Here is a 25,649-nt window from a genome sequence, read left to right on the forward strand (position 1 = left end):
TTTGAAAACTGGAAAGGGCTGCTCTTTCATCTATTTTCCTCACTCTCTTTCAAAATGTTAAAAAGCAGTGGCTCAAAACTCTTGATTATTCATCTACTAGCAATGTTTTCTCCTTTAAACATAACTGTTACTGCTAGACTCAGTTGTAACTTATGCTTTTAAAAATACCTGCTGGAGTAAAATTTGAGTTCCCAGGGAAGACAGGATCATGCACCAGTAAATAGGTAGATAATCCAACCTGACCTGACTTCTGGTCACTCTCTGGATGGCAGCCACCTGCCCTGGAGCTGAGTCAACTCAGGGGATGCCATGTGAATATAGAAATCAAGTAGAAATTAATGATATGCCAATTCTTTCTCTTACATTTCAGAAATAGGGAACTCAATGTCAAAATCTCTTACTCCTTTGCAATGTATTCTTAAGCACTGGAGAATGTTTGACACTCACATATTAAGAAAGAGCAGTTTAATGTTTTTTCTGCACCTGTGCATAGCCTTCCTACCTCCTAGAGCTAAAATGGAATACAGATGGAAGTATTGATTATGATACTATTTCACAACCAGAATTGTACTGTAAGAAAGAGACCAAATGGCCAGAATTACCTTATGTTCAGATTTTCTTTGTATTAAGAAATAATCTTTATTTATGTTCAAAATGGAAATATCAGCCATAGGAAAACTGGACACTTGTAGCCCTGAAGACATTCACTGTCACTGAGCCTGAGGTTTTTCACCCTTGCCTTTTGGGTTCTAAGGAAGGAATTTCTAAGACAACCTTAATCAAAGCCTCATCCACTATTACTGAGCCTAAGGTTTCCCACACTTGCCCTTTGGAGGTTGAGGTCCCTCCTGCTTACCCTTTAGAGTCTAAGAGTGAGGCTTCCAAGCCAGCCATAATTGAAAGCCTCTACTGGACTATATTCACTTATAGCTAATTTTTTCAAGTCTCTCAATGACAATATCCCTTACAAGAGGCAAATGGCCAATTTGGACACGCTCGTGTCCACATGTCCTATTCTCTCAATGACCTAAATAAGATCTGGGAAAGTCTTCAGACAAAACTGACAAGTACATTGAGGTCTTTAGAGGACTTACTCAGATTTATGAACTAGACTGGAAAGATGTAATCTTTACTCTTAAATCAAACATCACCTTCTAATGAGAGACAAGCAGCAATACAAACTGTTATTACATTTGAGATGAACATCATATTGTTAATTTTAGAAGACCAGAAAACAGGAAGCCAAGGAAACAACCAGTTCCTACTGGAGCCCAAGCAGCCCAAGGACTCACTACACAAGATCCCTATTGGCCTATCAACCAGATGGGAGATTGGAATAGGAGACATCATCAGAAATGTATTCTTGAAGGTCTAAGAAGGACAAGAACTAAATCCTTTACTTATTTTAAATTGTCAACTATTCATCAGGAGAAAGGTGAGAACCCCTCTGCCTTCTTAGATAATTTACATGAGGCATTAATAAAACATACATCCTTGGCTCCTGATTCCATAGAAGGACAGATTATTCTTAAAAACAAGTTTATTACCCTGTCAGTCTCAGACATTAGAAAAAAACTGCAAAAGATGGCTTTTAATCCAGATATCTCACTTGATACTTTAGTAAAGGTTGCTTCTTCAGTATTTTATAATCAAGAGCAGGAGGAAACCAGAGACAGAAAGCAGAGGGACCAAGAGAGAGCAGCAGTCTTATCAGAAGCCCTAAAAGAAATAGACTCTAAGTCTGATTCCTAGGACTCCAAGAAGAGCTCAACAATTAAACTTACCTGCCACCAATGTAAAAAGCCAGGCCATCTTAAGAGGGACTGTGCCAAGAGGTCCCGTGGACCATGCCCTGACTGTAAAGGTGACCACTGGAGGTCGGCCTGCCCTCTGCAGCAAAGGCCCCAGAGTTCAGACCCATTTTACCAGCTGGTCTAGCAAGACTGAAGGGCCCCAGGGCACTCTCTGCCTTCTTCCTCCAGCCATATTGTTGTCTCCATGGAGGAACCCCCAGATAATCATGACTATAGAGGGAAAAGAAATCGGCCTATTTCTGGACACTGGCACATGGCTCTCGGTCCTTCTCTGCAACCCTGGCCTTCCTTCCAGCTGCCATACCTCAGTGAAAGGAGTTACTAGAGAGGTGTTAACTCGCTATTTTTCACAACTCTTCACTCATTCCTTTTTAATTATGCCTGAAAGTCCAGTTCTCCTCCTGGGGAGAAATATCTTGTCTTCTTTGAATACCTTAATCTACATGAATCCAGGTCAGGTACACTGCCTCCACCTTGTGGAAACAGAAATAGATCCTGAAGTATGGGCAACTACAAGTAAAATAGGAAGAGCAATAAAAGCTGCCCCAATATAAATACATCTCAAAGTTCCTACTATTTTTTCTCACCAGAGACAATACTCTCTAAGGCTTGAAGGTAAAAAAGGATTATTGACTCTAACTGATAACTTAAGGGTACAAAGTTTATTTAAAGTTTGTAAAGTTTGTGCAACACTCCAATTTTGAGAGTTCAGAAACCCAATGGGGAATGGAGGTTAGTATATTACCTTAGATTGGGAAATGAGGCAGTAGTGCCAATCCACCTTGTGCTACCCAAACCCATACATTGTCCTTTCTCAGATCCCAGAAGATGCCAGTTGGTTTTCACTGTTAGATTTAAAAGATGCCTTTTTTTGTATTCCTTTGCATACAGATTTCCAGTTTCTTTTTGCCTTTGAAAATTCTCACTACTAGGCCTCTCTATTGCTTTGGACTGTGCTTCCCCAAGGGTTCAGAGATGATCCTCACCTCTTTGGGCAAGTGTTTTTCCACAACTTGGCATGTTTTGTATTTTGCCAAGTCATGGTTCTACAATATGTCAATGACATACTGTTATGTGCACCCTCAGAAGAACTCTCTAGCTAAGGCGCCCATGCTCTGCTAAATTTTCTAGCAGACAGACTTTATAAGGTCTCTAGGTCTAAGGCACAACTTTGCAATCTTGAGGTAAAATACTTGGGCCTTATCAGGTCCAAGGGAACCCAAAATCTGGAAAAAGAGAAAATTAAACCAATACTTTCCTTCCTTCAGCTCAATATCCTAAAACAGCTAAGGAGATTCTTAGGAATTATGGACTTTTGTTGCCTTTGGATAGCAGGATATTGTGAGATTGCACAATCCCACTATCAACTTATAAAAGAAGCCCAAAAGAAAGATATCCATATTTTAATCTGGGAATCTGATTCCCAAATTGCATTCCAGAAACTTAAACAAACGTTTCTAAAGGGCCAAGCACTGAGCCTACCAGCCTACCCACAGGATATTGCTTCAATTTGTATGCTGATGAAAGGTGCGGCATGGGTTTGAGAGTGCTTACACAGGATCTTGGACCTGCTCAGTAGACCATAGGGTATCTGAGTCAGGAATTAAACATTGCAGCAAAGGGATGGCCTGTTTGCCTTGTATCTGTAGCTGCAGTAGCTCTCCTGATACCAGAAGACTTAAAGGTAAGCTGACTTTAGGCAAAGATCTCACTGTATACCTCACAATGTGACAGGACTTCTTTCTTCCAAAGGGAGCCTATGGCTATCAGATAGTGATAAATATCAGGTTCTACTTCTAGAATGACAAGTCATTCAATCAAGGACATGTTCCTCCTTAAACCCAGCCACCTCTCTACCAGAAAAGGAGGAAATTGAGACTAATAGACATAACTTTGCTCAGGTAATTCTCCATATATATGCAGCCAGACAAGACTTATTAGACCCTCCCCTTACTGACCCTGATTTGACCCTTTTCTGTGATGGCAGTTCTTTCATGAAAAATGGGACAAAAAAGGCAGGGTATGCAGTGGTGACTCTGCATCAGACCCTTGAAAATTCTTCACTTGCTCCTGGGACTAATGCCCAGCTAGCAAAACTCATAGCTCTGACCAGGGCTTTACAACTCAGTAAAGAATTAAAACTAAATATTTATACTGATTCAAGATATTCTTTCTCTAGTATTACATACCTCTGCCACCATATGGAAAGAAAAATTTATCTGACAGCCCATAAGATGTCCCATAAAATATAAGGAGATTGATAAACTTTTATCATCTATCTATATGCTCTCCAAAGTGGTGATTATTCACTGTAAAGGACACCAAAAATGAGTTGACAAAATATCACAAGGTAATTGACTGGCTGATGCAGCTACAAAAGAAGCTGCCCTAGGGAGCACCTTCAGGCTTCCCTGATCTGGGAAGGGTCCCTTGATCATAGTAGACCCAAATACTCTCAGAAATTGAATGGGCTCTCTCCCATGGATGTCAATTCTTTCCATTGGGATGGTTACACTCAGATGACGGTAAATTGTTCCTTGCTGGTGTTAGTCAATGGAATATTATTAAGTCCCTTGCATACTTAACTGTTGTTTTTTTTTTAACCTTTTCTCCTCCAGACTTAAAGCTATATGCTAAAGGACAAGATGAGCAGTAACATCTGGCCTAATGGAGTCTAGATAGACATCAGTCACCAGGATGAGTGACCAAAACCTCCAGACCCATCATTTCCTAGAAAAAGTCTTTATTCTTTCCATGCACACTTGTTATGTGACTTGTTTCTCCATTGCATCACTATTACCTAAGCAACTGTATTTATAACCTTATTGATCATTCATAGCTGTATCTCACATTGTACTCGCAAGGATTTTGCTCTATAAAACTTATCTGTAAAGTGAGGTCCTCAGCTACTCATTTGGGACCTCTCTTGCCTCCTAGGAGCTACTATCTCAATAAATATTTTCTACTCTTAAGCTCCGTTGTTTCTAGAATTCATTCTTTGATTTTAGAGAACACGAACTTTGTGTATCAGTCATCTAACAGGTTGGGAATTATAATATTTCCCTTATATCATTGGAGGTCCTATTTCATCTCCTACATCATCTCTGTATCAATAGGACAACTGTCACAATGCCTTGAGTGAGGGGGAAGTCAATCCAGAAATTCCAGATACAAAAGATCCCCCTTCCTTTATCTTCACCACCACTGTGAGTCTGTTCATCAGCTCATTGTCACTCTGTAGAGCATAATTCCTTTCCACTTTCATTAAATGTACATCCCTGCTGCATTTTCTGTGTGTCTTGTCTAATTCTTTGTTCACAATACCAAGAACCTGGAAAAAATTCCTCTGAGAACCTACCACCTGGTAACACAATAAAGTACAATTTCAAATAATGCAAAATACTTACAAATTTCTGGAAAATAACAACTGCAGAGGGTGCAGGTATCTGTGCACTAAATCTAATTTATAAGAATTCTTGGTTGCTTAACAGTTGCTAGGGGTGCCTGCAGCCGAGTAGCTGTGTCAGGACCATGCCTGACAGGGACAGATTTCATGGTCAGCAGAGGCTACTAGGCTTGAATGAAAGAAGCAAGGCAGATGCAAAATCTGGAGAGTGTGGGCCCTGGGCTGTCAGTCAGCACCCAGACTGGCAGTATGACGGGTCAAATACCAAGGCTTTCTAAAGTCAACCTCTTCACTCTGCTCAGTCTGTGGATGGAGCTCTTTCCAGAAGTAGAACCCCAAAGGCAAAAATCTCAGAAAAATGAAGCGAGAAAGTGTGGACCATCAGGAGATAATGAAGAAATGGCCAATGTATCTACTGACAAAAAGCAGGTGAAGAAAACTGGTCTTGTGGTGGTGAAAAACATGAAAATTGTTGGTCTCCATTGTTCTAGTGAAGATTTAAATGCTGGGTAAATTGCTCTAATTAAACATGGGTCAAGGCTGAAAAACTGTGATCTTTATTTTTCCAGAAAACCATGTTCTGCATGTTTGAAAATGATTGTAAATTCTGGAGTTAACCGAATTTCATATTGGCCTGCTGAGCCAGAAATAAGCTTGCTTACTGAGGCTTCTACATCTGAAGATGCAAAATTGGATGCCAAAGCAGTGGAAAGATTGAAGTCAAACAGCCAAGCCCATGTGTGTGTGTTACTCCAGCCTTTGGTGTGTTATATGGTGCAGTTCGTAGAGGAGACTTCTTACAAATGTGACTTTATTCAAAAAATTACAAAAACAATGCTGGATGCTAACATTGACTTTTATTCTGAATGTAAACTGAGAAAGAATAAAAGAGTATGAAATGGTATTTTTGGTTTCAAGTGAAGAAAACCATAAGCAAGTACTGATGACTATAGGTCTGGAGAACCTATGTGAAAATCCATACTTTAGCAATTTAAGGGAAAACATGAAAGACCTTATCCTACTTTTGGCCACAGTGGCTTCCAGTGTCCCCAGCTTTAAACACTTCAGATTCTACTGTAGCAATCCAGAACAGACTAATAAAATTCACAATCAAAGTGTGCTGCAAGAAATTGCTAGGCACTGCATGGTTCAGGCCAGGTTATTGGCATATCGAACTGAGGATCATAAAACAGGAGTTGGAGCAGTCATTTGGGCAGAAGAGAAAACTAGAAGTTGTGAGGGAACTGGTGCTATGTACTTCATAGGATGCAGTTACAATGTCTGAATATGCTGACTTCCCTCATGTGGACGACAAGCAGAAAGACAGAGAAATAAGGAAGTTCAGATACATTGTAAATTCAGAACAGAATGCCTTGACATTTAGGTGTCAAGAAATAAAGCCAGAAGAAAGAAGCATGATTTTTGTGACCAAGTGCCCATGTGATGAATGTGTACCTTTGATTAAAGGTGCAGGCATAAAACAAATCTATGCAGGGGATGTAGATGTTGGAAGAAAGAAAGCAGACATCTCTTGCATGAGCTTTGCTAAACTTGAAGGTGTTAGCAAATTTACATGGCAGCGGAATCCATTTGAAGTTTATGGTCTTGACAAAAATGAGCCTGAAAGGAAAGACACTCCTGATCTCTGCTGCTTCTAAAGGTGGTTACTGATTGTAGGCAACTGTGGCAATTGTGCATGAGTCCCTGGGGGCAGCCTGCGGTAGCCCACTGATCTGAAGGAACACACTTCTAACTCAAAGTAATGGGGAACTGAAGCTTTTGACTATTGCGTTCAGAATAGCTTTTTCCGGCTCTTCCTGTTGTCCTCATTTTTTTTTTTAATAAAACACTTCTCAAAACACACCAGAACATTTAAACAGGGAAACTGCCTGTGACTTCCTTTTAGAATGCAGTCTTATTGCTGATGTTCCTTAGTTTATATAACATGTCTCGGATATGTGATTTATGGCTTCTCAAGTATGAGAGAAAGGTAAATATCATGGCCATAACTCCAATACTTTTAGTTTTCTGAACCAAAAATATTTTTCTCCCCATTTTAAACTGAAATGGTTCTCATGAAAAATAAAAAGTCTATGTTTTTATTCGTTAAAAAAAAGAATTCTTCGAATTGGTATCATGTTTGTTATGGTTTGTATGTGGATGTTCCTCCAAAGCCTCATTCATTCATAAGTGGGGCTTTTCAGAGCCAGTGGGTTTAGGATGCGTGATAATGGAATTAAGGGTGTGTGGTACTAAATCCACTGATTGGAATTAGCATAGTTCTGGGTGTGGGTGGCACCACTGAAAAGTTTTGCAACCAGTTTGGGATAAAAGGGAAAGTCAGGCTTGCTCCTGCTGCTGCTGCTGCTAATGCTGCTGCTGCTGCTGCTGCTAATGCTGCTGCTGCTTGTTGCCTCTGGCCTGCTCTGCCATGGAGTGTTTCTCCTCTGCCCTGTGTTGCCCCTTTGCCATGCCACCCTGTCATGGAGCCAGCCAACTATGGACTGAAACCTTTATAAACTAAGAGCCAAACAAGCGCAAGGACCTGAGTTTGATTCCCTGTACAAAAAAAAAAAAACACAAAAAACTAAGAGCCAAAATAAATCACTTCTTTTTAACTTGTGAATGTCATGTATTTTTTTTCCAGCAATGAGGAAGTAACTAGACAATATCTTTGTTTATCTAATTCATTTACCTATATTAATGCATATGATCTTCACAACATGCTTGGGTCCAAAGTAAGAACACTTTATGGATTAGGAAGCTAGAGCCCAAAGAGAGTGATTTGCTCCAAAGCCCACTGTTAAAAAGTGCTATATCCACGTATCATTCTAGGAATGGGGCAGGTCCCTATATACATGGATACAGTTCAGAATATGAAACTAAAAAGCAGAAGTATAAATGATTCCAGTGTTCTTAAATAATTGTAGGCTGCAAATGAAAGGTGAGCTTATGTGTGGGTAACATAGAAAGAATTTCTCATTGAACACCAGTCATTTATTTCAATCACACAAAGATGGTATTGTTATCAGCCACTTAGCTTTATATGCTCAGATTTATTTGCTCACTACTAACCAAATAAAAGGAGACCATTTATTCTGGCATAAAGCAAAAAGGGTTTATTCAAAGCTAGCTCCCAGGAGGTGGAAGGCCCCATTTTTCTCAAATCACCAACTCACCATGCATAGGTGGGTGTGTCTTTTATAGTAGGAAATAGAGGGTAGAGGAGCACAGAGAGATAATGAAGATCTCCACACTTGCTTTATCTCTTCCAATCATCTTCAGCTCATTGTTTCCTTTCTTGTGGAAAGGAAATTGGGTTCAAGCCTCCTAGGGCCAACATCTTCATATTCTGTGACTTTTTCTGTGTTCAGGGGTGGAGAAGTTGTTGATTATGTTCTCAGCTGGAAGATTTCAGGATCTGAGCCTTTTTACATGTCTTTTCCATGGTATATAAAGATAAACATTTGTGTAAAGAAAACTTTAAAAATCAATGAAGGGAGTATCAATGATGACTTGAAAAACTGGAAAGACATAACTTTAAGCCTCAAAATTATTTTTGCTTTCTAAACTCATCTGGATATTCAATGATATCACCATCTAAAACAATATTTTAAAAAAAAGAAACAGTAAATTATAACTAAAGTTCTCTTGGAAAATGAAACATGCAAGAATATCCAGAAAAGTTCTAGATTACAACCATGTCTAGATAAAATTATTTCTTATAACTCAACAACAAAAGAAGAGAAACAATTTAAAAAGAAATTGGCAAAACACACAGGCAATTAACACACACAGAGTGACTCATAAACATAGAGTACAACATAAAGAATATTTTTTATCTGTCAGATTAAGAAGGATCCAAAAGACTGATAATATATCATCTTAAGGAAAGTACTGAAAAATATTGATTCTCAAAGATAATTGACTGACAGAACTAGAAATGAGTACAAAATTTTGAAAGAAAAATTACAAAAAACAGTGGATCCCAGAGGAATTCTTTCTAGGTTCTTCATGTTCTGAATAAACAACTGGACAAACACACAGAAAAGGTACCCAGGATGTACATTTATTAAAGGTGGAGAGTGGTCCAGTGAACAGATGCACAGCAGCCCTGACAATGAGGGAAAGTGGCCCTTTGTATCTGGACTTCCTAGATCGACTTCTTCCTCATGCACATAAGACATTGATACAGTTGTTCTATCAAAAACTCAGGTAGCTTGGTGTCAGATTTTAAACTGCCCTATAAAAAACTTACTTGAGTTCCTGCCACATGTTAATGAAGAACTGAAAACAGCACTTTTCTCATTTGCTCTATGTACAGTCCTCAGGAGCTACAGAGTCATCCTAGATCCTGTGTTTTGCACAAGTCCACTGGGTCTTCATGACTTTGACACATTCTGCCCAGTTGTTTAACCATTGCATCCCCAATCTCCTGCTTCATTTTCCCCTTTGAGACAAACTCCCCTTAATTCTTTATGGGATGCTAAAGGAGTGGAGGTCTCTTTTCTCTTCTAATTGCTTTCTGCTTAAAGGGGCTGTAGACCCTCCCTACTGAGGATTATGTGATCTCTGACTGCCTTGGGATGTTGAGGCTTAATGGCTGAGCTGGAAAGAACCTGTCAGAAGAAAATGAGAAAGGATTCAATGCCCCTGGATGAGGAATTGTTGAACTGCCTTTTCAATGGCAGAAAGAGTCATAAATTTGTCAGAAAAGTCATGATCTGTAGCCTGGATCATCATGTGCAGATGAATCTTTTGAAGCCTTGATTAGTACCATTAGAAACAAAGGACCCGAGTGAGTGATTCCCTTCCCTCCATTAAACTCTAAACAGGCCCCTATGGTTATTCCTGCTTCCATTATCTTAAGAGAGGTACAAAATAAAACAACAAAAGCCTAGGAGATCACCATGCCCTTGGTGAGAGCACAGGTGCTCATACTGGCGCTAAGGGAGATTCAGTAAGAGACACCAAAAGCAGAGTTGTCTGGCCTTTAAAGTATGAAAGCTTGAGTTATTGGTCTTTGTTTCCTTTTTCCTGTTGCTGCTGCTACCTCTGACCAGTTTTCAGTGCTCATTGGTTGCCCCAGCACCTTTGTTGGCCCATTATGGACTGACCCTGAGCACAATTTCCTTAGATCTTTGATAAATGTAGCTATTTATTATTACTCCTGAGTGTACACTTGGCAATTCTTTCATCATTGTACACAAGAACCTGGACTATTATTGGCCCATTCAACTGTAATATCTGGCTAGCTGAGCCAGGAAGACATCATCAGACCTCAGGAGACCTCACTGGACAACAGCCAAAAGACTTTATTGCACAGTAATCCAGAGACCTTAGCAGATATCAGAGGCATCAGCAACCCAAAGACCTTTGGAGACCTCAGTAGAAGCAGGAAATCAGCAATCCACCCAAAAAAGGAGGGTAACTCCTATTTACATGGGAATGTTACATCCAGGGCTGGACAGCTCACCATGCCACTGGTCTGCTGAAAACACAGCTCCCAGTAATCCTAAACCCAGTGCCAGTAAAGAACTTAAAAAAGGCAAAGTTTAGTATAACCAAAGTTTATTTAAGGAAAAAATGGGAAAGAGGTAGACAGCTACTGGGAAGGTGGTAGGGGGCTTCAGAGCTGAAAGTCCACAAGCTCTTATCCCTGGCTCCTTTTACTGGGGACTAGTGTCTTTCCCATTCCCCAGGTGGCACTTGTCGATATGCGGTCTGTTACCTTGGCTGTCTTTGATCCTAACATAGGTCTTCTGGCCATTTGGTTTCTTCCTATCCCTTTATAATGAATAAGTAAAGGGGGAGGGCCTATTAGGAAGGCAGCTTACTGAATCAGTAAGTAAAGGAAACATGTGTACCTGATGTAATATACTGATGTTAAAGTGAGAACATAGGGGTGGGGCCAAGAGTGGCCGAGCGGTTGCAGGCTGACCGGGACCTGCTTGCTCCAGCTTGCTCCACCATCTTGTAACCAGGACAGGATGAGGAGGACCCCCCAGGCAGGTCCACCAGGCGATGGCTTGGCTGCGTGGGCACCTCCAACACCACCACACGCCCCCGGGCCTCTGGCCTTTTGGCTGTGCAGCTACCTGGTTACACACTGCACAGCACAGGGGGACATAAAAGCCATTGTCCTGAAGTGAACAACAGAGACAGCTCCTGTCTCAGGCTCCCTGATGAAAACAAGCCCACTTGAAAAGTGAAGGGAATCTCTGCAATAAAGACACACCAGACCACCATGACTGGTAAGTTGGAGGGATCATCAGCTCCCATCAGAAACTGGACTTTCTTCAGGGGAAAAGCAGCTGAAACCTGCAGTAGAAACTTGCAGAGTACAACCCTGCAGGAGGACAGGGAGCTCAACTTGGGACTTGCAACCAGAAATCTCCCTGAATCTCACGGGTCTGGGACTAGCTTACTGAGACTCATTGACTTATAACTGCACACTGCTGCCCATGTTGTCTATTGTGACAGCAGAGACATACCCTGAAGGAGGCCCTTTATTTTTTAAAGGGGATAGATTAATAACTACCACAAATTGTCATTCTCTAAGAGGTATTTGATTCTATGGTGTTGCTCATTGTATAATTTGGTCTAAGGTGTTGTGATTTTGTCTGGGTTCCTGTCCCATGGAGAGTCATTTTCCATCCTTTTACTTTCAGTCTATGAATTTCTTTTTGAGTTAGGTGTGTTTCTTGTATACAGCATATTGCTGGATTTTGCTTCTTAATCCATTCTTTCAGTCTACTTCTTTTGATTGGTGAATTGAGGCCATTAACATTGATAGTTGGGGCCGGGGATTTAGCTCAGTGGTTTCTCCACCTGCTGCGCAAGTGCAAGGACCTGAGTTCAATCCTCGGTACCAAAAAAACCCCCAAAACATTGATAGTTATAATTGGTAGATATTGACTCATACTTGTCATGATGTTTTACTGTTGTTGATTCTTATTTCTTGTGATTTATCTAAACAGTTTTCCTTCCTGGTATAATGAAAATGAGATAGCCTCAGAGTCATTAGAGACTCAAAACCCAAACACCAGCTATATCTGGAAGACACCTCTGAGAAGCAATAATTCCATAAGGGTTTTAAATAGACCAACAAAGATACTTACAATAAACAACTTCAAAATATCAACCCAGGAACTAAACCAAGGACAGTACCAAAAACAAAAATGAGAAGACATTTAAGTAAGTCACAAACCCAGACTTCCACCCCACAAAAGGCAATTTCTAGGGGAAATGAGGTGCAAAAGTCTGATAATTAGCCACCTGGACACCCTGAACTGGTAGCACAGCAAGTAACAAAACAGATGAATGAGGCTGTAGAAAAATTCAAAGCAGAAAGAATCTCCCAGATAACTACAGAGATGGCAAGCAGAGTCTCTAGAACAGAAAATGATAAAAAAAAAAAAAAATAGATGAGCTCAGAAACATGCCTGAAGTCAGGAATGCCCAGCATAAGAAAGAAATGGAAACCATGATTGCCCAACATAAGAAAGAAATGGAATCCAGGAAACAGATTAAAACAGATATTCAGGAGATTAAAATCTCCATTGAAAGCATGCAGAGCAGATTAAGAGAATCTGAAGATAGAATATCAGATATAGAAGACAGGATTGTGGTTAAGGACCATGAAAACAGAGATTTCTTAAAAATAGTAAGGTACCATGAGAAATCAATTCAACAGCTGCTAGATGATGCAAAGAAGAATAACATAAGACTGATAGGAGTCCACGAAAAAACAGGAGAAAGTACAATTGACATTAAAAAAAACTGTTCACAGAAGTAAAAGTAGAAGACTTCCCAGGCAGAGGTGGAGAATTGGACATACAGATAAGTGAGGCATATAGAACTCCAACTAGCCATGATCAAAAAAAATCTACACCTAGACATATAATAGTCAAGATCCCAGAAACCCAACAGAAGAACAAAATCCTACAGGCAGTTAGAGAAAAGAAACAAATCACCTATAAAGGAAAGCCGATCAGAATCACGGCAGACTTCTCAACACAATCCCTCAAATCAAGGAGAGCCTGGAGTGAACTATTTTGAGCCCTAAAAGAAAATAACTTCCAACCTAGACTGTTGTATCCTGCAAAATTATCTTTCAAAATCGATAGAGAAATTAGATACTTCCATGACAAAGAACACTTGAGAAATTTCATGAACACCAAACCAGCACTCCAAACAATTCTAAGCAATATCCTAGAAAAAGGCAACAAAGGTCACAACTCCATGAAGCTCAACAGAGGGAAGCCACCAGACAAGGTAAGAAACTAAAGGGAAAGGGGGAAAAAGAAATAAGAATCAACAACAGTAAAACATCATGACAAGTATGAGTCAATATCTACCAATTATAACTATCAATGTTTTGGGGGTTTTTTTGGTACCGAGGATTGAACTCAGGTCCTTGCACTTGCGCAGCAGGTGGAGAAACCACTGAGCTAAATCCCCGGCCCCAACTATCAATGTTAATGGCCTCAATTCACCAATCAAAAGAAGTAGACTGAAAGAATGGATTAAGAAGCAAAATCCAGCAATATGCTGTATACAAGAAACACACCTAACTCAAAAAGAAATTCATAGACTGAAAGTAAAAGGATGGAAAATGACTCTCCACGGGACAGGAACCCAGAAAAAATCAGGGGTAGCAATCTTATTTGCAGACAAAGTAGATTTCAAACCAAAACTATTTAAGAGAAACAAAGATGGTCACTACATCCTTGTGAAGGGAACAATCCAAGAGGAAGAGATGACAATCCTAAATATATATGCACCAAATACGAATGCCTCCAACTATACAAAACAAATATTAATGGACATGATAAACCAAATAAGCACAAATACAGTTGTAGTGGGGGACCTCAATACCCCACTATCACAAATAGACAGATCATCTAGACAAAAAATTAACAACAAAATTCTAGAACTGAACCAAGCTATTGAACAAATGTACTTAATAGATATTTACAGAGTGTTCCACCTCACAAAATCAGAATACACTTTCTTTTCAGCTGCACATGGGTCATTCTCCAAAACAGACCACATGCTAGCTCACAGGACATGTCTAAGTCAATGTAAAAGAATTGAAATTACCCCCTGTATATTATCAGACCATAGTGCAATAAAATTGGAGATCAATAACATGAGAAACTGCAAAACTCCCACAAACACCTGGACATTGAATAACACCCTCCTGAACGACCAATGGGTCAGAGAGAAAATTAAAGAAGAATTCAGATAATTTCTACAAGTAAATGATAATGCTGGTACAACATACAGGAATCTATGGGACAAAATGAAAGCAGTTCTAAGCTGGAAATTCAAAGCAGTGAATGCCCATATTAGGAAAACAAGAGAACTCAGTTAAATAACCTAATGCAGAACCTCAAACTCCTAGCAAAAGAAGAGAATAACAAACCCAAAGACCACACAAGAGAGGAAATTATAAAGGTCAGAGTAGAAATCAATGCAATGGAGACTAAGAGAATGACACAAAAAAATTAATGAATCAAAGATTTGTTTTTTTAAAGAATATATAAAGTAGATTAACCTTTACCCAACCTTATCAGAAAAAGGAAAGAAAAGACTCAAATCCATGCAATTAAAAATGAAAAATGGGAAGTCACAACAGAACCAGCAGAAATCCAGAGTATCATCAATACCTGCCTCGAGAACCTGTACTCTAATAAAATGGAAAAAACAGAAGAAATGGACAGATTTCTAGATACATATGAATTGCCAAAGTTAAATGAAGAAGATATAGAAATTCTAAAACCCCAATTACAATGAGTGAAATTGAAAATGTAATAAAATATTTACCAACAAAGAAAATCCCAGGTCCTGATGGCTTCACTGCTGAATTCTACAAGACATTTAAAGAAGAACTATCACCATTACTCTTTAAACTCATCAAGGAAATTGAAAGGGGAGCAAGGCTTCCAAACTCATTCCTGGAAGCAAGTGTGACTTTGATTCCAAAACCAGGGAAAGACCCATCTCAAAAAGAGAACTACAGACTAATCTCCCTAATGAACATAGATGCAACAATCCTGTACAAGATACTGGCAAACAGAATACAGGGGGTCATCAAGAATATCATACACCCTGACCAAGTCGAATTTATCCCAGGGATGCAAGGATGGTCCAACATTCGTAAATCAAAAAATGTAATACACTATATTAACAGAGTCAAGGACAAAGTCCATATGATCATCTCAATAGATGCAGAAATGGCATTCGACAAAGTCCAACACCCATTCATGATAAAAACCCTACAGAAAATTGGAATAGAAGGTCTTTATCTCAACCTGATAAAGGCTATCTATGAAAAACCAACAACCAACATCATACTAAATGGTCAAAAACTGAAAACTTTCATGCAAAAATCAGGAACAAGACAAGGATGCCCACTATCACCACTCCTGTTCAATATAGTTCTGGAAACATTAGCCACAGCAATTAGAAAAGAGAAAGAAATAAAAGGAATAAAGATAGGAAAGGAAGAAGTGAAACTGTAATTATTTGCTGATGATATGATACTTTACATAGAAGACCCAAAAAACTCTACCAAAAGACTTCTAGACTTAATTGACAGATTCAGTAGAGTAGCTGGATATAAGGTCAACACTCAAAAAACAGTAGCTGTCTTATACACAAATAGTAGACTCACTGAGAGAGAAATTAGGGAAACAATTCCTTTTACAATAGCATCCAAAAAATGAAATATCTAGGAATCAATCAAACAAAGGAAGCAAAAGACCTCTACACTGAAAACTACAGCACCTTGAAAAAGGAGATCAAGGAGGATATAAGAAAATGGAAAGACATCCCTTGTTCCTGGGTAGGAAGAACCAATATAGTGAAAATGGCCATACTTTCAAAACTGCTATATAGATTTAATGCAATGTCAATTGAAATTCCAACAATATACTTCACAGAGGTAGAAAAAACAGTCCAAAAATTCATTTGGAACCAGAAGAGACCTAGAATAGCAAAAGCAATTCTGGACAACAGAGACATGGCTGGAGGTATCACAATACCCAATTTGAAGGTATACTACAAAGCTACTGTGATAAAAACAGCATGGTACTGGCAAAGAAACAGACCCCAGGATCAGTGGAATAGATTAGAAGATGCAGAAATAACTTCAAACATACTCAGCCACCTCATCTTTGATAAAGGAGTCAACCACACTCATTGGAGGAAAGATAGCCTATTTAATAAATGGTGCTGGAAAAACTGGATTTAACCCTGTCAGAGATTAAAACCAGACCCATATCTATCGCCATGCACTAAACTAAGATCAAAGTGGATTAAAGATCTAAATATTAAGACAGAAACACTAAACTTGCTGGGAGATAAGTTAGGTAGAACTCTTGAAGATATTGGCATAGGAAAAGACTTTATGAACAAAACCTCAGTAGCACGGGAACTAGCACAAAGAATCAATAACTGGGATTTCATCTTATCAAAAAGCTTCTGTACTGCAAAAGAAACCACCAGCAGAGCTAATAGGCAACCTACAATGTGGGGAAAAATTTTAGCAGCTGTAACTCAGTCAAAGGGCTACTATCTAGAATATATAAAGAACTGAAAAAAATCAGACCTCCCAAATTCAAAGACCCAATTCAAAAATGGGCATCTGAAATGAAGAGATATTTCTCAGACAAAGAAGTAAGAGCAGCAAATAAACATATGAAAAAATGTTCAACATCACTGGTCATTCGAGAGATGCAGATGAAAACAACACTGAGATTCCATCTCACCCCAGAAAGAATGGCTGCTATCAAGAAATCAACCAATAACAAATGCTGACGGGGGTGTGGAGAGAAAGGACCCCTTTTCCATTGTTGGTGGGAGTGCAGACTGGTGCAATCACCATGGAAATCAGTGTGGAGATACCTCAAAGAACTAGGGCTATTCCCCTGCTATGTATTTTCCCAAAAAGAATTAAAATAATCATACCACAGAGATATATGTGTACCCATGTTTATTGCGGCACACTTTGTAATAGCTAAAGCTTGGAAACAGCCCAAGTGCCCACCAACTGGAAATTGGATAAAGAAGATGGTTTTTTTTATAAAATGGAGTACTACTCAGCCATAAAGAATGAGGAACTAGAGTCATTTATAGCTAAATGGATGCATATTGAGGCCATACTCTTAAGTGAAATAAATAAGACACACATGTATAAATACAGAATAGTTTCTCTAGTGTGAGAAACTGAGAGTGTAAATAAGGATTAAAAGAATTAATAACTAATAATTGATACGTTGAAATAGGAAAAGGTCCAAAGGGGTTGGGGTGGTGGGAGGAGATGGGGAAAAGGAAAGAAGGGAAAGGAAAAATTATGAGAAAAGAAAAAAAAATGGAAATGAAGTATGTAAATAGGGAAGGGTGGAGGGGTGAAGGGAGCACAGGTAATGGGGAAAAAAATAGGAACCAAAATACACCATGTACAAGTACAAGCACCCAGTGATAAATGTAAACGTATTGTTTACCTAAAATGTACCAATAAAAGAATTTAAGGGAAAAAAAATAAAGTGAGAACATACACCCATGTGTATATGTGTAGGAGTGTGTGTGTGTGCGTGCGTGCACGCGCGCGTGTGCGTGTCTTACATATTAAATAAGAGTCCTTAGGTGGCTGCCTTTTATTGGCCTTGCATTCTAGCTCTCCCGGTCTTTCATTTCTGACTTCCTCAATGTTAACTCTTCTTGATAAAATTTTATGGTAATTATGTGGCCTGGCACCTCTCTCTCAAGTCTAGCTTCTCTCTCTCTCTTATTTTTTAATTGCCTTAACTGCAGAGTCTACCTGTGAAGGCAAAAACTGCTTTTACTGATAGAGGCAGAAACTGCTTTTAGTAAGTTTCCTTATTGATCAATGAGGTGTTTATCCTATCTTTTCCCTATGTACAGTGCCACCTATCCCTCCAGAACCAAAGAGCAGCTGATCAGCTGCCACGTGAAAATGACTAGATTGTGGGGCAAAAGGCTTCTGCCTTTACAGGGGACAAGAGGGCTCCTTCCAATCATTTGGGTTTATATTCTGTTTTTGATCTATTATATTCTGCTGTTGATCCACATAATGCAGAAAGCCTATGTTGGAGGCTGTAGCACATGCCTCAGCAGAATGGGCCTAAGCCAAGTGGAGAAGGCTACCAGTAGGCAGATGCTTTGGCTTAGTGGCCCACAACAGGGCACCAAAAAAACATGGACTTGGCCTGCCTGAGTTATTTCTTTTCTCCATGGAGTATTTGGATACCTGCCCTGGATTTGAGCAGCTCTTCATTTAGCGCCAAGGATATTTGTGCTTCCCTGTGGGCCATGAGCTCATGATGAGACCTTCGTTTTCCATAGATTTTAGCAATTTTCCTTCTTCTTTTCTGATCCCCTCTCTTCCTCAGGCTTCTGGCTATTAGAGTGCTCAATTGATTTAGTTGTTGGTTCTAGGTAACTCAGAAAAATAGAGTTAAGAATTACAGTGTGCTCCCTTATGGGAAGAGAAAAATTGATCTCTTTCAAAAATCTCACCATAGCAGCTTCTGCTCACCCTGACCAGCAGCTGGTGGAAGCCCAACTGATTCTGGCTGACTCATCACCTCTGGGTCTTAGAAACTGCCTAAACTGTCACTTCCTAAAGTACTTTGCTGGTATTGTTTTGCTCTCCTATTTACTCAGTTGTTCTTTCATTGTGATAACTGTGGCTTTAAGTTTAGGCACCTAACTGAAAGGATGTGTGACTTGTATTTGCAGACTGAAATTACATAGTGTCTTGCTTTTATTTTGAGACTTTGTCACCAGATGTGCATGTTTTGTGGCTCAAAGTTGTTCTAGAGATAGGTCTTCTTCCCTGTTTATTCTGCCAGTCAGTGGAATATCATCTGCGGAAATGCCTGTTTCTCTGCCAGAGCAGCTAAGTGCCATATCTGCAGAAAATATTCCAGAATTTGGGGTTCTATTGAGTGAGGCAATTGCTACCCCTCTGAAAACAGGAAGTTTCAAAATTGGCTAAAAAAACCGGCTAAAACATACATAGCCAGTGAGTCATCCCAGTTCTGGACTTTGTGTATAAACTATCTGTGGACACAGAGAAGATTCTAAGGTTCCAAAGGGAAATGGCACACACCCAGGCAAGGCAGGAGGTTTTCAGTCCCAGGGAGTTCAACTTTATCAGGGGATGCTTTGATATAAGCTGAAAAGGATTATAGAAAACCTAGTGTATTCCCTGTCAGATTTCCATGTGAAACCAACCTAGGAAAAGCCTCTGTAAGGCTTCTATGGTCTAATCCCAAGGAATTCAGCCCAATCAGGTCATGTGCCCGGGGCTGAAAGGCTAGATGCCCTGTTAGGTCCCACCAATAGAGACTGACTTAGGGAAAAGCCTGCTAAAATTCTAATACCTAATTTTCTTCCTCCTTTTTACAGATGGGAAAAGCTTCATCTATTCCTTCTGAGTCTCCACTTGGATGTCTTTTCAACCATTGGAAACAGTTTTATTTTAAGATTCTTCAAAAATGATCCTGTATACCTATGTAATAAAAAATGGCCTATATATCCACTTGGGGAAAATGAGACCTGATCAGCCCTCAGCAGCCTGAAATATAATGCCATATTCAATTATATCTTTACTGTATGGAATAAGAAAAATGGTCAGAGGTGCCTTATGTTTAAACCTTTATGGCCTTCTATCTGAGGCCTGATTTATACTTTAGAAGTAATCAGTCCTCTGCTGACACTACAGAAGTCTCCCTCCTGTCAGTTCTTCCTCCCCGCAGGCTACCTTCTCAACAACCTGCTCAGATAGTACCATCAAGAGATAAATGCCATCTTCGGAGTCCACACCCTACTAGGACTGAATCTACCTACCATAGGGACCCAGATTCATATGTTAATTTAGATTCTGAGTCTAGAGAATGTAAGATTATCCTAAGGCAGTATTTTATTAGTCAGTCAGCTACAGATATTAGGGAAAAGCTCTAAAAATTCCAACTGTGTCCACAAACCGAAATAAGCCAATTGGTCAATGAAGCTTGTTCAGTGTTCAGTACACGTGATGGCATAGAGGACAAGTGAGAACTGGATAAGGAAAAGAGACAAGTTAAAGCCATACTCATCCTATTTGATAAGGCTCATGACAAAGCCCACAGCACTAGGGGAATCTGAGTTAATCCAAAGAGTGATAAAAGTAAGTCAGAATACTTCAATTGCAAACAAATGAGGCACTGGGCAAAGGAATGCCCTCAGAAATGACCTAGCCCTTGTTGGACCTGTCAGAACATTAAAGAAGACCCTTGGCATTGGAAAAGGGACTACCTTCATTCCCAGAGAGAGATCAGGTCATCCCTCACCATGATGGGCAGGGAAAAATACATGGACAGTGAATGGTGATGGTTTCCAAGACAGCCTACAAGGCTCCTATATAAGAGTACTGAAATTAATTCACAGGAGCCTTGGATAACTCTACATGTAGCAGACAAAAAAAATTCTCTACAATACTCAGGTAACTTATTCAGTTCTAGTTTCTTATTGGGGTGAACTTCATCCCATTCTAAAGCTGTTGTGGGCCTTGAAGAAGTTAACTAGACAACTTTCTTTATTCCTACTATTAAAAAGATTTCCTTTTCTAAGCTACTTTTATGGTGATACCGGATTGCCCCATTCCAATAATTTTAAAAGATTATTGGTCCTGTTCAGGGACACTTTGATACTCAAACCCCTGGAAAATCCCTGGTATGTCTTAGTTGCTAGGGACCCAGCCACCTGACCCTATGGAGCCTGATGTCTCTGCCAGGTGTGGATGCTCAAGCATAATATGACAGCTGTGGAGGATTGTCAAGGCCACTTCAGTAGTCATTCAGCTAAAGGACCCTAATCAATACCCTCACAAAAGACAATATTTCCTTTAAAATGCTAAATTGGGATTAAAGCCCATTATTGATAATTGGCTACAAGGTTATCGGTGCCATGCCAGTCCCTGAGCAATAGTCAAGCTGTCAGGAAAATATTGCCTAATACAAGATCTCACAACCCTGTTAACTGGTCCTTCTGCCATTACAGTATAGGAAATAGTTGGGTTCACCTCTGCAGGGTAAAGCCCAAGCCATTTGAGACACCAGAAGACAAAAAGAGGGACCATGAACTTTGCACACCTGTGAACCAGTGTACAATCATATATTTCTTTTAAAAAATTCAGCAACCACTCTCATAAACCAGGTAAGTAAAATGGCTTGCTTTCAGTAAGTAAATTGTTTGAGTAGTATTGCTATTGTTTTATTTACTACACTTAAAATCACCATTTCAAGTAATGACATCTTTTGAGGATTTTTTTGGGGGGGGTCATCCAGGATTATTTAAAAACTGCCTTTAATAGTGATAAATAGTGATAACTTACATAAGACTTTAAAGCTAATCACATCTTTCTCCTATCAACAACAACCACCTAACAACTTGACAAACTTGCCCAGAGTATTACCTTCCTTCAAGACTAGACAGACTCGTTAGCAGCAGTGGCCATACGACATCATAGGGCACTGGAACTCCTAATAGCTGAAACACAGGGGCTATGTTTTCTTCTAAAATAAAAGTGTACTTCCTTTGTCAATAGACCTAAAATAGTAAGAGACACAGCACAAAAATTGGCTGACCATGGTTCCAAGATACATAAAGAACTTTTTGAGTCATGGATGTCCTGGTCAAATATCTGGAATTGAGGGTCTTTGTTACTATTCTGGACATGGCCTTTATTAATGGTTCTCATAACCCTACTATTTAGACCTTTCATATTACATCTTAATCAAATTTGTTTCTTCTTGTTTGACAGCCATCAAAATACTAGTGATAACCATAACTCAAGATCAAAACTTGCTTCCATGTCCATGGTTCATTAAGAAATCTTTGGAGGAAGGGCTTGGCTCTCTTGAACTCATAGATCATTCAGTGTGAGGGTTTCTTGGTCTCTGAGTAGGTAGTGCCAACATTTCTATTCAGCCAGAAGTAGCTATAGAAGATGGAACTTCCTTCTTCAACTCACCTCAAAGATTTTTGGGGACCAGATCTCTTGGGGGAAATAGCACTGTTAGAAACAAAAGAGCTGAGAGAGTCATTCCCTTCCTTTCATTTAATTCTAAACAGGTTTTAACAGCTATTCCTGCTTCCATTACTTTAAGAGAAGTACAAAATAAAATAACAAAACCCTAGGATAGTGACAGCAAACCTTTTAGAGACCAAGTGCCCAAACTTCAACCCAAAACCCACTTATTTATTGCAAAGTCCCAACATTGCAATTAAGTCTGAACACTGAGGTTTCAGTTTAGAAAAAACAACTGCTATCTGAGGCTCAGCTGCTGGGGAGATTTGGCTCATGTGCTGATGTTGAGGGCTCTTAGTGACTAATGCAGCATTTATGCCATATATTTACAACCAGTGGCCAAGAGATCCCCATGGCTCAGGCCACAGCACAGAGTCTCATGGTGCTATCAAGGGAGATTCGATGAAAGACACTAAAAGCAGAGGTGTATGGCTTTAGATTCTGAAAGTCTGAGTTATCAGTCTGTATTTCCCCTCTGTTCTGTTGCTGCTGCTACTTTTGACTGATGTACACTGTTCTGTCACACAGGCACTTTTGTTGGCCTAGACTAGCCCTGAGCACAACTTCCTGTGATCTTTAATAAATGTAGCTACTTACTACTAGGTGTACATTTGACAATCCTTCCCTTGTCATACACAGGAACATGGACTATTATTGACCCATTCAACTGTAACATTGAATAGAAAATTTTTATTAATATTTTGAGAAGGCAGAGGGCAAATATGAGAAGGAGCAGGTTAGAATACTTTCTGGTCTGTCTTAACATGTGAAGTATGACAAATTTAGTAACTTTAAACATTATTTTTCCGTGTTATTATTTGCAAGAAGTTTTCTAGGGAACTTTATTTCTATGCTTCTTGTGGAGAGAAAAGTATGGCCGAAACCAATATTTGATAAACCACCAAGAACCTGAGTGAGAGCTAACAAGGTTGCTCATATTATGGATCCAACTTAAAACATTAGTCCCAGTACAAGCGACCGTTTAAGCTGTGGTGGATCAGGATCATTAGATTCTATTTGTCTGCACCCAGAGCAGTACTGGAGTCTTGCCTTTTGAAGAGGAACCTCCTGTCTTACAGATATTCACAGGAGTAGCTTTGGGGGGGGGGGGGTCCTTTGCCTCAGATATTTTAGGTGGAGCCGGCTTTATCCTAGAAAGGTGAATCTATCCATATATTCCCATCATCTTTAATGTAGTGGATGTGGCAAGGATCACTGAAAAAGGGCCCCTTCCATTTTGAACTAGAAGATCCCCTTCTTCTTCTTTTTTTTTTTTTAAGACTGGGGATTGAACTCGGATTCTATCGCTTGCGCAGCAGGGGGTGAAACCTCTGAGCTAAATCCCTGGCCCCAAAGATTCCCTTCTTTACAAGTTTTAATGGGCACTTAGTCTCCAGGGTAGATTGTAGGTGGTCTCCCTGGGCCAGGAACTGGTAGGACTTTGTTTTTATATAGTTTGATAGCTTGCTGTACTTGGCCCATATTAATAAGATACTGTGAGAGTCTTGTGGCTTCTGAGTCCACTACCATAACAGAAGATAGAAAAGACAGAAAAGACTTCCCATGTAGCATCTCAAATGGGCTCATATTTACCCAGTTATGGGAGTGTTTTGAATCCTCATGAGGGCTGTCAGCAATAATTGGAGCAAAGACTCAGAAGTCTCAGCAAAGTTTTGCCAGAGTTTCCATTAGAGTCTAGTTGGCTCTTTCAACCTTTCCAGAGGACTGGAGTCTTTATACAGAGTGGAGATGGTACTTTACTCCTAAAGACGTTGCCAGAATTGGATAGAGAATTGCCTCCAAATTTACTATTAAATCTCCTCCTAGTAAGGGAGTATGATACCACATGACAATTAAAAAACTCATGGGTGAACATTTGACTTTTGAATTGATATGTCAAAGCAGGAGCTCTGACTAGGCTCTCTGTGGCCACAATTATGGTTATAGATCTAGAGGAGGATTTTCTGAAGAAAGAAGTCAAAACAGAGTAACCCTCATTTGTACCTATAAAACAATTGAATTTACTTACCTATGACATCCAGGGTCACCCAGGGCTCCTCACAGGAGATGGAAGTGTCCATGCACAGGGGCATCACACTTCTCCCCAGATCCCTTTAGTCTTCTTTGTCAGAGTGGGAGGTGAGGGTTTTGGTTGACCTAGCTCCTCTCTGAGAGCAGGGGCAGAAAATCCTCCCATACCATGAATCTGTCACATCAGCCATCTGACACATGAAAAACGGCCTGGGCAGTAGCCTGGCTCAGTTGTGTACTCAGTGTCCAATTTCTTTTCATTTAAAATAGGAACCCTTTCCATGATTGGCCCTGGGTCTTCCCTTGGGATAACTTGGGTGTGGTTAAAGCACTGCCTTTTGCAACAGGCATAATTTTGGCTTGCCTTTTTCTCAGTTCCTCTCTTTTTTACCCTCTTCCAGATCTAAACTTTTGAACATAGAAAAGGCTGTGTCCAATAATCAGACCAAAGAAGTTTGGAAATACATCTGAAGTTTTTGTAATTTGTGCTGAATATCTGGGACTGATTGACTAATGAAATTCTGTCTAATAGATGTCTATCTGTCCTTAGAAGATGGATCTAAGATTGTATATTTATGGAAAGCTTCTTCTAATCAGCTATGGAATTTAGCTGAATTTTCCTCTTTGCCCTGTGTAACTGATCTTACCTTTTCATAATTAACAAGCTTCCTAGTGCATCATTTTTTTCCCGTGATAACAGAGGTCATCATTTTAAACTCTATGTCAAGTCCACCTGTGGTACTATTGACCTAATTTGGTTTTATCGGACAGACAGTAACTTTTCCTGGGTAATTCCCTTCTCTTTTTTTACCATATTATTCATCTGCATATTTCTTACCCTCTTCTAAGTTTGTTTTTCACCTAAGGTACAACAAGTAGCCACAACAAGTTGGACATCTTGCCATGAGAGATCAAAAGCAAGAGTAAAAATTTGAAACTCATCTTCAAACCTACTAAGATCTGAAAATTGGCCTAAATGTTCTTTTCATTGTTGGTTATCTGTCACTGAAAAAGGAACCTGGATCTAGCAGTCCCATCTACTCCTGGGACCTCTTTCGGGGCAGGATGAGCTATGAATTGGACTCCACTTTGAGTGTATCCTGCAGGGATTAAAGTTTTCTGATGAGCAGGAGGAGGGGACTGAGGAGTACTGCATCTCTCTGGGAAGCTAGTCACTGGTGGAGTTTCATTTGAAAAGGGTGGGCCTGAGGATTATATGGAGACCTCCTATTGTGGTTTCTTTCAATAAACAGGCTGGGGAGACCCATAGCCTTTTCAGAGACATGTGAGGGTC

General features: G+C 39.7%; 1 protein-coding gene and 1 pseudogene across 5 annotated transcripts in view; one reads left to right on the forward strand and one right to left on the reverse strand.

The window, feature by feature from the left end:
* Nucleotides 1–24,536, reverse strand: part of Heph (hephaestin) — a 137,663-nt gene extending 113,127 nt beyond the window's left edge. For 4 of the 5 annotated variants that reach the window (XM_087203243.1, XM_087203244.1, XM_087203242.1 and 1 more), the window contains exon 1: nucleotides 24,354–24,536. In XM_087203243.1, the coding sequence (XP_087059369.1) occupies nucleotides 24,354–24,417 (64 nt within the window). In that variant the 5' untranslated portion in view covers nucleotides 24,418–24,536. The remainder of the gene's footprint in view (nucleotides 1–24,353) is intronic. The other variant, XM_087203241.1, reaches the window with a different exon arrangement.
* Nucleotides 5,343–7,810, forward strand: LOC101723369 (dCTP deaminase pseudogene; annotated as a pseudogene).
* Nucleotides 24,537–25,649: the final 1,113 nt, after the last annotated feature.

This window comes from Heterocephalus glaber, unplaced genomic scaffold (assembly GCF_053883595.1).
Source record: "Heterocephalus glaber isolate CG9 unplaced genomic scaffold, H.glaber_assembly_v1.0 deba00001790, whole genome shotgun sequence".
Classification (NCBI taxonomy): domain Eukaryota; kingdom Metazoa; phylum Chordata; class Mammalia; order Rodentia; family Bathyergidae; genus Heterocephalus; species Heterocephalus glaber.